This window comes from Hylobates moloch, unplaced genomic scaffold (assembly GCF_009828535.3).
Source record: "Hylobates moloch isolate HMO894 unplaced genomic scaffold, HMol_V3 SCAFFOLD_5, whole genome shotgun sequence".
In the NCBI taxonomy this organism is placed as follows: Eukaryota; Metazoa; Chordata; class Mammalia; order Primates; family Hylobatidae; genus Hylobates; species Hylobates moloch.
The window spans coordinates 7,205,502-7,222,474 of record NW_026652280.1 but is presented as its reverse complement, the minus strand read 5'-3'; the positions used below and the strand labels follow the sequence as shown (position 1 = coordinate 7,222,474).

Genomic DNA, 16,973 nt, shown 5'->3' with positions numbered 1-16,973 from the left:
TAATATGTTTACATGTTTGCTTCTTATGCTTACAGGATATTTATGCTTCTCTTATGAATTAATTATGCACATTTTGGCCCCACTTTCTATTAGAATGCTTACCTTTTTCTTATTTTTGAATATAATCATTTTTTTATAAGATACAAATATGTACCTGTTGCCTGCTGTTATCTTACCAATTATTCTCCAGGTCAACACTTCCATGTTTATTTTGATTATGATGTTTCTGTATTAATAACTATTTGAAATGTATGTATATTTAAATATGGTGATTTTTTTCTTATCAATAGTGTGCTTTATGTATATTTTAGGAAGACCTGCCAATATATGACACACATTCAGCAATTTTCTCAGCATATGTTGTGTATTGTTTATATTTAAATCTGTACCATCTGGTATTTATGCCACTATATGACATACATAAATAAGTATTTCCTATATTAGTAAAGTGGCCTTAATCCTTTTAAGACACATCAATCACATCAATTCACAAGGTGGTGGCATTAAGATTTATAGTAAGACTTCAATTCACACTTTGGCCTAAGTTATGATTGGTAACACTGCTTTCTTCAGTACATAACATTTTCTTTTCGTGGTGAAATATACAGTGAATAAAATGTCTTTTGATCTTAGTATTTACGCCAAACTTGTAAATTGTGTTTGGCCTTGCTTATTCTAGAGGAAAAACTAAACAGTGTTGTGAAATATTAAGTGAGAGGATTTTCATTTTTGACTCCCTCTTCTCTTTGATTCTTTAAAATAACTCTAAATTGGAAAATGTGTTAATTTATTTTTCCATAACTAACAAAGTTATTTAAAGTCATCCCATTTAAATCTGAAAGAAGTCAAAAAGGATTAAAGTAAGTTGATCATTTTGAAGATATTTTGGTGTTTGATCTCAGAGTGTTACTGAGTTATAATTTATAATTTTTTCCCTTAGGATCCATTAAATTTACTGAGATTATATGACAATTTTACTTAGTTATTACAAAATTAAGAATTTGCATTATCCAAGACAGAATGAAAATTGTGTGAACAAAAGGCAGATGGCAGGCTGTATCTTGTTCTAGACAGGAAAAGATAATAAAACTGAACAGTGAAATAAAATCAATCACTGTGTCACTAGAGCAAATATCCAGCTAACACAAACAAACGCTGCAGAGAAAAACTACACACAAAGAGAATTAGGCTTCTTAGAGTACAACCTTCCGTGGGTAATTTACTAAAATAAATGAGGGAGTATGTGGTGGGAGTGTGGCACAGAATACCAGATATAAACGAACATCTGAAGTGAGTCACACACTTGAGTTGAATCTGAGTTAGTGTGGAAGTGCGGTGCCTTCAGAGAAGCAACCGTCATATTCATCTTTGAGACATCCATGCCTGGAAAGGTTAATGAAGGAACAAAAGAATGAAAGGAGGAATATAAATATATATCAAAATGAAAAGTTATTAATGATTAGGCTAGTGGAATCTCAACTTTTAGTGTCAATCTGATGCTGGAGTGATTGTTTCCTACGATTACAGTATATCTTGCCCCATCTCCTGAACTACCAAAAATAGGACTGGCACTATATTAATAAATAGCAATATATTAAAAATGTTTTTAAGTAATATGTTAAAATTGATGTTTGGATCATCCATTACATTAAAAAAACCCACATCATTGCAATAGGAATACTATGTATTATTTTCTATTGCTGAGTCACAAATTATCACAAATTTACCCACCAGCTTAAAATAATACCTTTTTATGATCTCACAGTTCTGTATGTCAGAAGTCCAGGCAGGGTTCAGCTGGGTTCTTTCCTTAGGGTCTCTGAAGGCTAAAATCAAGAAGTCTGTCTGGATTGGGTTCTCATGAAAAATGTGGAGGCCTCTTCCAAGTTTGTTCAGGTGTTGGAATGTTTCAGTATGCTGGAATAGTAGAACTGAGGTCCCCACTTTCTTGCTGACTGGCAACCTGAGGACATTCTCAGCTTCTAAAGATTGCTCAAAATTCCCCACCATGTAGTTCTCTGTATAATATGGCAGGCTGCTTCTTTACGAACAGGTGGAGTGTTCATTACAGTTAAAACTCTCTGATTTCTTTCATCTCTAACCATCAGATCTTTATTTAGCTAGGTCAGACCCACTGGGATAGTTTCCTTTTTAATTAACTCGAAGTGAACTGATTAGGGACTGTGATTATAAAGATCCCAAGAGTATACCCCCATGACCCATGACATAAAGTTCAAATCGCATCTAAATCTCATCGGTTCAAAGTCCAGAGTCTCCTTGTTTGAATCATCTAAATCTGGTGCAGACCCTCGGGGTACAGTTTCTCTCCGTGTATGGGTTCCTGAAACTAGAGACAAGCTGTCTGGCTCCAACATTCCCAACACAGTGGTGGGAGAGGCATAGGATTCTAGTTCAAAAAAGGAAGAAAGGAAAATAAATAGGAGTAATGAATTCATAATAGTTCTGAAGTCCATCAGGGTAAAGTCGAATTTTTCTTGACTACCCTGTTGCCCTTGGTTCTGTTCTCTGAGACAGCCTTTCTTTCTCATATATACACACACATCTCTCTCTCTCTCTCGATATATATATATATTAGCCTTCCACAGAATATTTCAACTCAGTTCTTGGAACTTAAATGTTACTGTATGTATATTTCTTTATTATAAATAAATCTATAGCTTAGACTATCTGTGATAGTCTTTTGTCACGAGTTAACATAAAATTAAATGCATTATCTCATTTTAGCAAATTATTGTAAATAACTTCCATACAACCATAATGTGGGCAATTTGTTTTTCTCTCTCTTCTATTTTATATGTCAGTTTTATCAGAATGATCATGCTGTTAGAATTCCGGCATTCCAACTATTTCTGGTACTCTGTCTCTTCCTGTCCAAGTTGACAGTATCTCTGCTGAGGAAATTAGCCTACACCTATAACATTTAGCGCAGTAATTTACTTAGCTACATAGCCTGTATTTAGCCTATATTAGTAACTTACTAATTCTGCTTGCCACATACCTGCAGAACACAATTGTGCTAGGCTTTCTGCTACTACAAAACAGGGATTCCCCCCCCTCCCAGTTCCTACTAACATATTCCTCCTCACTTGCATCTGAGCCATCACCTGTAGTTCTCCAAATCCAGATTTCTACTAACTACCTGTCCAAGGAAGCTTAGGCATTTTTCTCTCAAGTTCTTCAATTTTAGAGAGCTCACCTGAATTAGGTCAGGTCCACCTAAGATAATCTCCCTTCTTTTGATTAAATCAAAGTCAATCAAGCTTTAATAGCCTTTATATACATCTGCAAAATAACTCTTCACAGAGAAAGAATGTAAGTTAATAACCAAATGATATCCCAGGCTATTCACAGGTTCTGACTGTCTCAAGAGGAGGGGATTATATAAGCGTTCTACACCAAGCGTTGTGATATTGTATGGCTCTGTGTCCCTACCCAAATCCCACTTTGAATTGTAATAATCTCCAGGTGTCAAGGGCAGGAACAGGTGGAGGTAAATGAATCATGGGGTCAGTTTCCCCCATACTGTTCTCATGATAGTGAGCGAGTTCTCAGGAGATCTGATGGTTTTATAGGCATCTCACATTTCCTCTACTGCCAGGCATTCTCTCTCCTGCTGCCCTGTGAAGAGGTGCCTTCCGCCATGATTGTAAGTTTTCTGAGGCCTCTCCAGCTATGTGTCACTGTGAGTCAATTTAACCTCTTTTCTTTATAAATTACCCAGTCTTGGGTATTTCTTCATAGCAGTGTGAGAACAAACTAATATAAGGTGAGAATGTCTTGGTTCATCTCAGAATCTGCCTTCCACAGAATATTTCAACTCAGTTCTTGGAACTTAAATGTTACTGTATGTATGTTTCTTTATTATAAATAAATCTATAGCTTAGACTATCTGTGATAGTCTTGTGTCACGAGTTAACATAAAACTAAATGCATTATCTCATTTTAGCAAATTATTGTAAATAACTTCCATACAACCATAATGTGGACAATTTGTTTCTCCCTCTCTTCTATTTTATATGTCTGTTTTTAACAGAAATATGCTATTCATCAATCAAACATTAAGTGATTCATATTTTATGGTGCAAAAGTCGTAAAGAAGGTCAGAAGAGCAGCTAAATGCAGAACTTCAGAAGTGAAAACTAGTTATAACTCATTCATCCATTCCAGTTACTTCCAATTCATATTCTAAACACATAATAAGATTGGCTCAGAAAACTTAGCAGGTGATTTATTTGAATGGGCATATTCCACTAAGGTCTCTATTTTTTCATATTGGACAGTTATTCAAATATACAGTCCTATCATAATTGGTTATGAATTATCTCTACGTGTATTCAAAATTAAACTTATTCTAAATATAATCATTCCCTTAAAATTAGTAATTCTTTAGGGTCAATGGATTTTCAAAAAAGATGACCAAGTGTAAAGCTGTAATAATATAAGAAATCTTAAATTGAGTCCATAAAGTAAAATACGGCACACTTTTTCAATAATCAATGTAAGAATTATCCAATGTATGGCATATCTCAAATTGGATGAATTCTTTATCTGCAAATATTCTTGGTATTTGTGGCTTCTTCATCTATGAAACTAAATTAATTACTGATTAATTAATTGTTTTTACTGTTAGCCTCAAAATACATTTAAATATTAAACAAATACTCTTTCTTAAAGAATATATGCTAAAGATAATACTTAAATGTTTTGTCTTCTTCTTTGGATTACTCATGCATGTGCTCTTCTCCACTGGGTAAATTGTAGACTAAACGTTTTGTGTGACTCAAGTGCAAAGTGCCATTTAGCTTATTACTAAGCCTACCATCTAGTCAAGAAGACAGTTCTCTTTAGGTGATAATATTGATTTTTTTTGTCTTGTCCCTGGGTTTCAAAATTGCTTTATAGGATGAAGTCTGTATATGATTTTTCTGAAGCAAAAAAAAAAAAAAAAAGTTTAGCTGGGCAGCCAACAGCCTTGTGATGCCATAAATCAGGGCAGCAATCTTTGACAAAACTGAAAGAGGCAGAGGTGAAGAGTTAGCAAAGTCAGTCGATGCAGCAGCATTATACCCATGGGAGCAAGCTGCAGAGGTGGTGCCTCTCAAGCCTAGTTGCAAGTAAATACTTACCCTTTTCAGTGCCCTTATGCTCTCCCCTTTACTGGTATTAGATACATTTTGTTAGAAATACTGGCACTTAACACAAGCTTTATAAAATGCTTCTAATGTGCACTTGCAAGTTAAATGTCTGCTGGATTTTTTAGTAAGAACTTCATACCTCCTTTATACACTATTTCCTTTTCCTATAATTTATTCAGATACAAATGTAAAAATATGATGGCTAAAAATGCATTCATACAGTCCCCAAATTAGCATGTTTCAGAATAGAAACCTCGTTATGATGTACTTTTGTCTAATACTTGAGAGCCATGTGAACGTGGCATGCTGTATGATTATGGTGTGAAAGCACAGTATGTCGGCATAAAATGCAGTGGTTAGGACAGAAGAATCAAAATTCAGTCTGTAATCACTTAAAACAATGCTGACATATGAGAATAACTGTTATCTATTTTCATAATCATTATCATCATCATCCTCTTTAGAATATTCGAGTTCTGTCTCAGAAGTGCCTCAAAAGTAGCAAAGATATTCACAAGAGAAATCATGGATTAGGAGTCAGGTCTTTAATTCTTGCCTCAATTCTGTTAACAAATCATTAAGCGCGGGGTTAAGTATGTATGGGGAAAGTCAATTAACTTCAATGAACCCTTTTTTTCTGTCTGAATTCAGAAAATGTGAAAAATGGAAATAGATGCTCTTGAAATTCTCTTCTAACCCCTAAAAATATCCTGTGGTCCTATCACAAGAAATTTTTAGAGATATTAGGATATTACCAAATATGCTCTGTCTTGTTTCAATTTATGTTGCTATAAAGGCATACTGGGGTAGTTTATTTTCCAAAAAAATAAAAAATAAAAAAAGACGTACTTAGAGTTCTACAGGCTGACAAGTTCAAGGGCATGGCCCTGGCTTTGGGCGAGGGATTTCATGCTTTGTTGCAACACAATGGAGAGTTTCCAAGGGGAAGTGGCCATGTGCAGACAGGAGCTGAAAAACCTGAGGGACGTCCTGGCTCTACGATAACCCATAGTCGTAGAAACGAATCCATTCCTGAGCAGATAAATTCAGTTTTTTGAGAGTGAGAACTCACTCGTTACCAGAACAACACCAAGCCATTAGGTATTTGTCCCCATCACCTAAATACATCCCACAAGGCTACCCCTCTCAATACCACCACACTGGGGATCAAATTTCCACAGGTTTTGGTGGAGACAAAGAACCCAAACCACAGCATGCTCTTAGTCCGTTTGCGCTGCTCTAAAAATGCCATAAAGGGAGCAGCTTATGACCAACAGAAACTTACTTCTCACTGTTTTGGAGACTGGGAAGTTCATGATTAAGGCACCATCAGATGTGGAGTTTGGTGAGGGTTTGCTTCCTCATGGACAACTATCTTGGACTCTCACATGGCAGAAGAGCTGAAGAGGTGAAGGGTTTCTCTCGGGCCTCTTTCATAAGGGCATTAATCTCACTTATGAGGGCTCTGCTCATAATGTAATGACTTCACAAAGGTCTAAACTCCTAATACCATCACCTTGGGTAGGTGCAGATCTCACCATATATATTTTGAGGTGACATAACCTTCAGACTAATCCTAACCCTAACTTCTTCCCCCAAATCCTTGACATTCTCACATGCAAAATATATTCATTTTATCCCAATAGCCCTAAAAGTCTTAACTTGTTTCAGTGTCAATTTAAAACTCTAAGTCCAAAATCTCATCTAAAGCAGATATGAGTGAGGCTCCACATACATTCTGAGGCAAATCGTTCTTAAGCTGTAAATCTATGAATGAAAATGTTATGAACCTTCCAAAATAAACGACGGGACAGGCATAGGACAGTCATGCCCAGTCCAACAGGGAGACATAAGAAAGACGCAGCAGGTCCCCAGCAAGCCCAAAACCTTGAGGCTCAAGAATCATTTTCTTGGCCAGGCACAGTGGCTCACGCCTGTAATCCCAGCACACCGGGAGGCCGAGGCATGCGGATCACCTGAGGTCCGGAGTTCGCAACCAGCCTGACCAACATGGTGAAACCCAGTCTCTACTAAATACAAAAAATTAGCCTGGTGTAGTGGTGCATGCCTGAAATCTCAGCTACTTGGGAGGCTGAGGTAGGAGAATTGCTTGAATCCCGGAGGGGGAGGTTGCAGGGAGCTGAGATTGCACCATTGCACTCCAGCCTGGACAACAAGAGCGAAACTCCATCTAAAAAAAAAAAAAGGCCGGGCGCGGTGGCTCACGCCTGTAATTCCAGCACTTTGGGATGCCGAGGGGGGCGGATCACGAGGTCAGGAGACCGAGACCTTCCTGGCTAACACGGTGAAACCCCGTCTCCAGTAAAAAATACAAAAAAATTAGCCGGGCGTGGTAGCCGGCGCCTGTAGTCCCAGCTACTTCGGAGGCTGAGGCAGGAGAACGGCGTGAACCCGGGAGGTGGAGCTTGCAGTGAGCAGAGATTGCACCACTGCACTCCAGCCTGGGGGACAGAGCGAGACTCCATCTCAAAAAAAATAAATAAATAAATAAATAAATAAAAAGAATTTTATCTTAGTTCTATCCTGTAAACACACTGGGGTAGAGGTCTACCCAGCTGCTTTTCTGGGAACAGCCATAGGTTGAAGTCACATATCCTTGTCTCTAAAGGTCTTGACGTGCGGTGGCCCCACCCCCTGATTCGGCTTGCCATTGTTAGTGGGGGCTCTCTGCAATGCGCCCCCTTGCAAAGATTCTCTGTCCGCGTTCCAAGTATCCTTTGAAATCTAGGTGAAGGCAGCCATGCATGCCCCCGCAGCTTTGCTGATCAAAATGTGCACGCTCCACTTGGTGCAGTGAGGAAGACCCCTGCCAGAAAGTGTCGGGATAACAGTTTGAGATACGAGGTAGTGGTGGACAGTGGTTTTTCTCCTTCAACTCATTCTGTCCCCCTGGAAACCGGCCCTCTGGAGCTGAGATGAGAGGCAGGCGCAGTGATCTCTGACATGGCTTCAGTGTCATCTTTCCACTGACTTCAGCAATAGGTCCTGATTTCCACCGAGTTGGCCAATCCACACTTATCAGACGCCTGCTTGGCCACACCTTTGGTGTTTTCTTGTAAGCATGTTTTCTCATTCTTTACAATATGAATAGGCTGAGAATTTTCCAAATATTTAATTTCTGCTTCCATTTTGATTAATAATTCCATCTCTAAATCTTTTCTTTCTTCTTGGATTTTATGACAGGCAGTCAGGAGCCAAACGTTCTTTCAACACTTTGCCTAGACATTTTCTAAGCAAAATATCCAATTTCATCCTTCACAAGCCATACCTTCCACAAAACATGAGAGCACAAACACAATTCTCACAAATCCTTTGCCAGTTTATAACAAGGATGACCTTTCCTCCATTGTCTAAAAACATATTCTTCATTTCCATTTGAAAGCTCATCAAAACGACCCTTACTATTTATATTTCTGTAAGCATTCTGTTCAGAATAACTTAGGAATCCTCTAACAAGATTCTCCTCCTCTCCTACTGAGCCCAGGCCAGGATCGGCCTTAATGGTCTGTTCATGGCAACGTAAATGTTCTCTAGCACCTCAAAACTCCTCCAGCCTCTACTCATTACCCAGTTCCAAAGCCATTGCCACCTATTTTGAGGTATTTGTTATAATAACATCCCCACATATCAGCATAAATTTTCTGTGTATGTCCACTTGGGCTGCTAGAACAAAATACCATAGCCTAGTTGGCTTGTAAACAACATTAAAAATTCCAACCTCTTAGATTTGAAGGGACATAACATTCAGGCACCAGCATGCTCTAAGCACTTCACCACTGAACTGGGGATACTATTTTATAAATGTGTAGGCACCAGGAAAAATATCCAGGTACTTTCTTATTACTTGAATAAGACGGAAGCTGATCACTGATTTTATATCTCCAACTTTTACTTCATGGGTGTATGAATGGAGTAAATGTTACATAATACATGTAACTATATATATATATATATGAGGCATATATTGGATGTGTATAATTATATATTAGACATATATAGTTACATATTAAGTGTATAATTGTATATTAGATTATATATACACTAATATGCATTAATGTAATTGTATATATTAGCCATATATAAAAAATATATGAATAGTTTGTATAACTATCACCATCTAAAAGAACCAAAATCATCAGCCACAATAAAAATGTAAGCCAAAATTCTCTCTCAGCCACTAATATTGAATAAAGCAATACCATCAAGGAACTTGAAACTCCCTAAACAAAGTACCTTTGCTTCCTCTCAAAAATTAGCCAGGCTTTTTTTTTTGAGACAGAGTCTTTCTCTGTCCCCCAGGCTGGAGTGCAGTGGCGCGATCTCGGCTCACTGAAAGCTCCGCTTCCCCGGTTCACGCCATTCTCCTGCCTCAGCCTCCCGAGTAGCTGGGACTACAGGCGCCTGCCACCACGCCTGGCTAATTTTTTGTATTTTTAGTAGAGACGGGGTTTCACCGCGTTAGCCAGGATGGTCTCGATCTCCTGACCTCGTGATCCGCCCACCTCGGCCCCAAAGTGCTGGGATTACGGGCTTGAGCCACCGCGCCTGGCCCTTTGCTTCCTCTTAAGTACCCTTAGAATGATTCCTACCCACCCATTTCCAAGTAGTAGCACTGATTGAAGTCCACTTTCTATTGTTTTGAAGTTTTCATCTCTTATGTGGAATACTTTCACTTCAATGAATAAAGACAGTCTATACCCATGTACGTCATCACAGGATGACTTTGATATTAGGTATAAATAACGCTAGAATTCTGCACAATTTTAGCCAATGCAGTAAAAAGTAAAACATTATGACAAATATACGCAGGCAACGTCTTAGTCTGTTTGGGTACTACAGCAAACAACAATAAATCAGGTGGCTTATAAAAAACAGTATTTTGTTTCTCACGGTTCTGGATGTTAGGAAGTCCAAGATCAAGGTGCTGGCAGATTTGGTGTCTGTTTAGGGCCCATTTCCTGGTTCATGGATGAAACTTTCTAGCTGTGTTCTCACCTGGTGGAAAGGGCAAGGCTGCTCTCTGGGCCCTCTTTATCATTAGAGGACTAACACCTATGATGAGAGCTGTACTGATGAGCTAATCACCTCCTTATCCCCTCACCTTGGCAACTGGATTTTGAACATATGAATTTTTGAAGGGGTGCCACAGAACCATTGAGACCAACATAGATGGTAACATGACATAAAGGATAAACCTGTTTCAGTGGAAACTTACTGTAAATTTATGAGATGATCACAGAGAATGCTGTTGTAAAACTCATCATTTGAAGAGAGTGATTATTTGCCCACTGTGAAAGAATATATTGGGATGGGTGCCTCTGTAGGAAGAACATCCTGTGTCTTTTGGATTACTCATTGAAAAGTCAATCCACTTCAATGACTTCCAGAGATAATGTAATCACATGCCTTGAAACTCTATTTTATTATAGTCTCAAATAGACATATTTATAATATATGCACCATATATACAGTTCACCATTTCTTATCTATGCAGATTTTTAAAGACTCATAGAAGTTAATCTATTTTCAGAGTTGAAAGGGATCTTTGATGTTAGCCAGTATTTTCACCTAACCTACACAGATGATTCCCCTTTACCGTTCATGCCAGATAATAACCCATTTTCAGATCCAATCACCCATCTATCCATATTTCATATCCTTCATAGGCATTCATTCAAATTTTGAATATCACAACTCACAAGATAAACATTCTTCCCCCTAAATTGTGCTCAAAAGTTTCCCTATAACTTTCAAACATAAATCTTACCTTCGAGACCCATGAGACATAGGTCTGAGGTAGTTATCACATTTTGAACAATAACAATAAATCCTAAACTAAACATTTCTTCTTATTTGGCATTACATCTTTGTTAGCCTCTTCTAGGTGATTACTCTCCTCACTAATAAGAGTCAGGAAAGAACAGATTGTGCCTTTTGCATTTTGATTGGTGCAGTGTTACTCCACTAACTTTAATATAGGCTAATATCATTTAAGATTATTTTTATCAGTCATAATCAAAGTACTGACTCACATTGAGTTTGAATGAAATAAGACCACAGGACCGTCCTAGGCATCAGGGTTCCTCTATGCTATTGGTTTTTGAAATATAATGATTTATCATCTATCTCTATCATATTTCATGGTACACTTTTGAGAAAAATTACAGATTTTTGTTATTTATTAAAATCTTGACTATATCATTTAATATATTAGCTTGCCCTTCCATATTTTTATCATTTAAATTAAATACGAGTTCTCGGTATGTTATTTCCGAAGACTGATAAGAACACTGAATAAATATAGAACCCTGAAATTCCCTCACTGAAGGAATAATTCATTGAATTTGGTAGATCAATCAGCAGTGAGCCACCAAAGGTGTTGTCTTGTAGCCTGAGTTTCATATGCTTGTCAATAAAATGAAAATATTTTCCTCAAATATTTTGCTGAGATAAAAAATGCACTACTTCTAACATTTTAATCAACTACTGAACCAAATACATAACAGCATATTGTTTTAACCCGACATGAAGCTGGGAGAGATGTCCGACACACTAGATGATGGTGTCAAGACTTAGAAAGACTGAGTGACATTCAGTATTTCTGGTGTCCTAAAATTCCCCAACTGGGTAATTAAAAGGGAATTTAAAGCCCAAACGATTTATTCATTATACAAAATAACTGTCTAACACACTTAACATTTAGAATTCAAAACAGTGTTGTTTGCTCTGCTGCTGACAATAAATCATTGAAATTTCAAAAATATTGTATTGTCTTTTCTAAGAATATAAAAATACATAGTTGTGAAATACAAGGTGCTTATTTCTTTTCTTTTAAAGTTGTTTTTAATTTTTGTTTCAGATTCAGGTGTATATGTGCAGGTTTATTATGTAGGTAAAATGTGTGTCATGGAGTTTGGTGTACAAATTATTTCGTCACCCATGTAATAATCATAGTACCCAACAGGAGTACTATGATCCTCACCCTTTTCCCAACCTCCACCCTCAAGTAGGTTCTGGAGTCTGTTGTTCCCTTCTTTCTGTCCATATGGACTCAATGTTTAGCTCTCACTTATAGGTGAGAACATGCGGTATTTGATTTTCTGTTACTATATTAGACTTCTAAGGATAATGGCCTCCAGCTCCATCCATGTTGCTGCAAAGTACATAGTATCATTCTTTTTTATGGCTACATAGTATTCCACAATATATATGTACCACATTATCTTTATGTAGTCTAACATGGAAAGGCATCTCATTTGATTCCATGCCTTTGCTATGGGAACAGTTTGGGGACAGTGCTGTGATGAACACACACATGCATGTGTCTTTATGACAGAATGATTTATACTCAGTATTGGAATTGTTGGGTCAAATGGTAGATCTGTTTTAAGTTCTTTGAGAAATTGCCAAACTGCTTTCCACAGTGGCTGAACTAGTTTACATTCCCACCAGCAGCGCGTTAAGTGTTCCCTTTTTTTCCACAATGTCACCAGCATCTGTTATTGTTTGACTTTTAATAACAGCTATTCTGAGGCCAGGCATGGTGGCTCACGCCTCTAATCCCAGCACTTTGGGAGGCCGAGGTGGGTGGATCACCTGAGGTCAGGAGTTTGAGACCAGCTTGACCAACATGGAGAAACCCCATCTCTACTAATAATACAAAATTAGCTATGCATGGTGGTGCATGCTTGTAATCCCAGCTACTCAGGAGGCTGAGGCAGGAGAATCGCTTGAACCCAGGAGGCGAAGGTTGCTGTGAGCCAAGATCGCAACATCGCACTCCAGCCTAGGCAACAAGAGCAAAATTCCATCTCAAAAAATAATAATAAATAAATAAATAAATAAATAAAATAACAGCTATTCTGACTGGTGTGAGATGGTATCTCACTGTGGTTTTGACTTGGATTTCTCTAATAATTAGTGATGCTGATCATTTGTATATACTTGTTGGCCACATGAAGTGTCTGTTCTTGTTTTCAAAGTGTCTGTTCATGTCACAAGGTACTTATTTCTTAAAGTTAAATTTCTCAGAATTCTTTTTCACTTGCATAAATTTGTAACACATGAAATATTCAGGGTTTCTAACAAATATTCAGAATATATCTATTAGTATGACTCATTATTCATTAGAACATAACTTTCTAAAGTTTCTGTGATTTGCCCTTGACTCTGGATATCACCCATTGTGATGTTTTAAATATTTTCTGGAACTTTTCCCATTTACCATCTACCCAAGCAATGCTCTCTCCTTACCTACTTTAATTGGAACTCTGAAGTCACAAACCTATTTGAAATAAATGGGACTTCAAGAGAAGCTTACTAAAAAGAACCTACCAAATATTTTTATGCAGGTTTTTTAAGATTTAAACCCAAACTTCATCAGAAGCTGCTGCATCAGTTCCATAGGCTTCCTAAGAGCTAAACCAAAGACAAATGAAATTCATCATTTCCCAGTTGAATAGTGTGAACTGTTTTAAGAAAGGCTATGACGCATATGTTGAAATAAGAAAGCAAAATGTAGTATGTAACTCTTTCCTGTCATGGATCAAAATGAAAAAAAGAGGACCTTAGTGGTTTAAACAACGCATTAGAGAATAGCCTGCTGTGCTCACTGTGTGAAGAAAACACCATTAACAGCTTATGAAACTGGCATCATATGGCATACATGAAGGAAAAACAGTCAAGTGCAGAGAATCTTACGTTCTTGAAAGGATGTGAAGAGCATCTGAAATCGGCTGTTTCGACTGCCCTCATCCGCCCACATCCGGATCACCCCAAGACCCGTGCGTAGCATCACGTCATTAGCCACAGTGCTACAGAACTTAGCTTTCAAATCCTCCACAGAACTGCTTCCATCATACACAGCCACAAAATTCCTCTTGCATTCATTTGAATTCTGCATCTCATAGTCCAAGAATCGTAAGTAAATCTATAAAACAAAAATAAAATAATTTCCACATATCAAAATATGAATGTACATCAGTAAGTACCAGAACTCCTTTTCTTTTTCAGTCTCACAAGACAATCTTGATTGCAATCAATCTTGTTATTTTCCCTTGTGAATCGAAAGAAGATGTACGATAAGAACAAACTGTGTTTAATATTTTTTTTCAAATGCTATTATCCTTTCTTTACTTAAATGCACCATTTTCTAGAGCTGAGTATTTTTACCCAAATTCGCTTTATGTCTTCTCATAACTTACTGGAAATCAGTTACAAGTTTTGCATACTTACACACTGTTTTACTTTGATTAGCAAAATGTATTTTAAGTATTCCTGATACATTCTTGTTTCAGTTCCATGGCTTCCTTTTACTTCCAAAAATGTACAAAAATATGTGATTTTTATTAATACCAAAGAAAAACAAAAATGATACTGAAAGACAGTCTCTGATTTGTTTAATTATTTAACATAAATACACTGCTTCATTTTTGAGTCAAAGCATAATTTTTTATAAAAAGGCCAAGCTAGTCTCTGACCGTTCATGCCATACATAGACAAGCCGTTTAGCTAAGCTACATAAATAAAAATTATGAGTAAAATGTACTGTGCAACTTGCTTTATATGTTCTTTTGTAACACTTCCAACAACTCTATAAAGTGGCCCACTTTATTGTCATATTCAGATGAAGAAGCTCAGACTCAGATGGTATAAATTGAAAATTAGACATGAGCATCCTCACTTCCTAGTCCGTAGTTCTTTCACAACGTTACGCTGCCTTAGGTGTACTGCTTTTCAATCAACAGACATTATTTGACTCTTTACTAATATGCATTCAAAATCACAAGGAATTCATTCAACCAAATACAAGTCTATAAAGAAATCATTTGTTCATGCATCCATCGATTCAGTGGCATCCATAGCTTGGCCTGTGATTGTTGCAAACACTATTCAAGGCATTGTGGATATCACGGTGAACAAAAGAATGAGGGCCAGTGCTGAAAATGTATGTCAATTAAACCATGACAATAAGATACAATGTCAAAGAGTGGAAATTATATAAAGCCAAAAGACCCATGCACTGTGAGAGGGATACTAGAATGGTTTCCTAATAAAGACACATCTTTCATATCTCCTGAATGTTTTACATTTTATTTTAATATGAATGCCTATACGCTATTTCCTCTTAAATGCGTTTATCTTAATTTAACATGGATATAAACTAAAGACATGGCATTCAAGCATTCATTTCTTTCATCATTCTGTATGTATTTTTTTCTTATTTCATAAAATCTGAAACTGATACAACAATTTCTTCCAGATCCAGTATGTCTATCCTAAATATTGTAATTTCACTATTTAAATTATTGAAAATGTATCTCTTGTCCTCCATGTTCTTACTCAACAGGGCACCAGTTCTTGTCAATTTCACCTTCCAACTAGTTGTTTTCCATATCCATTCACATTTCTATAATATTTCAACACTCTCCTGACCAGCCTGGATGGTTGCAAGGTACAGATTCTCCTTACAGCCCCCAAAGTTTACTCTAATAAAAACTAGTTTACTCTAGCCAAAGTTACATTTCTAAGAAACAAATCTAATAATCACAGTCTTTTTTTAAATTATACTTTAAGTTTTAGGGTACATGTGCACAATGTGCAGGTTTGTTACATATGTATACATGTGCCATGTTGGTGTGCTGCACCCATTAACTCGTCATTTAACGTTAGGTATAGCTAAAATTTGTAACTGGTGTATAATTTTCAAAAAGTCTAAAAACATCAACTAGCAAATTTACATCCTTCTTATCTCCCAACATTATAACTATTTTCAAAAAAGCCACCCTTTATGAACATGACATTAGCTTCACATGAAGTAGTCATTCTCCATCTTCTGTCTCGGAACCTCTTCCTGATTTGTCAAGATAGTTCAACGGTTGCACGTCCAGTGAAAGGTTTTCACTGTTCCCACTCCCCAGTCACAGCAGACTTAATCTCTATCACCTCTGTGTGATTTTGAACATATTAAAGACATAGTTATAGGTTATATGTCCCTTCTAATAAACTTGTGTTCTCGAAAAGCTGAAGCAGTGGTATATATTTTTGTATTCTAAGCATTATTACATATTTTACACATAGTAAACACTCCAGAAATGTTTGTGAATGATTAATTAACTGGAAGTTTCATTTTCTTTATTGAATTCCTTTGTTCAGCGTTCATATTTATCATGCACCTATATGACAGACATTTAAGTGTTATAAATAATGATAATTACATAGAATAGTCTTATTTTATTATATACAGCGGAAATTATATGCAATAATTCTTAAAACAAAGTATAACATAGATCTAAATTATGACATAAAAGGACAAGACAAAATGTTGCAGACTTGTAAGATGCTGAAAACAGAATGTGAAGTTCTAAATGAGGAAATCCAGACATAATTTGATGAGAAAAAACAAAATCAGAGAAATGTGGACAAATGAATCAAACTGAACAACAGTGGAAAGCACTTGAGTTGCAGTATGCTTTGCAAGGTAGGACGATTTTCATATATGAGCAATTTGTAGCACTGAAGTTGGAAGTCATTCTAAAATTTCCAAACACTTTGATGCTGATTTAAATTACCTGCCATTGCTACAGCCTTATGAGAGACATATGCCCCAACGAGGCCTTCATTTTCTGTATGCCCAGGTTATTCCTTTGTTTTATTTTATCTAAAACTCAGATATTACTCATGCAGTCCATCTGTGATTTCTCCCTCCAAAACAGTATTTCATTTCTAAAATTATTCAGAGAATTTCAGAAATACCCAGTTTAAGTAGGTATATATGCATCTAAAAATGTTAAACTT

General features: G+C 36.8%; 1 protein-coding gene across 5 annotated transcripts in view; it reads right to left on the bottom strand.

Moving 5' to 3' along the window:
• Positions 1–16,973, bottom strand: part of NETO1 (neuropilin and tolloid like 1) — a 127,706-nt gene that overhangs the window by 29,021 nt on the left and 81,712 nt on the right. For all 5 annotated transcript variants that reach the window (XR_004248064.2, XR_004248065.2, XM_032152064.2 and 2 more), the window contains exon 7: positions 13,878–14,106. Coding sequence is in view for 3 of the 5 variants with exons in the window: in XM_032152064.2 (XP_032007955.1) it covers positions 13,878–14,106 (229 nt within the window). In the remaining 2 variants the exon portion in view is untranslated. The remainder of the gene's footprint in view (positions 1–13,877; positions 14,107–16,973) is intronic.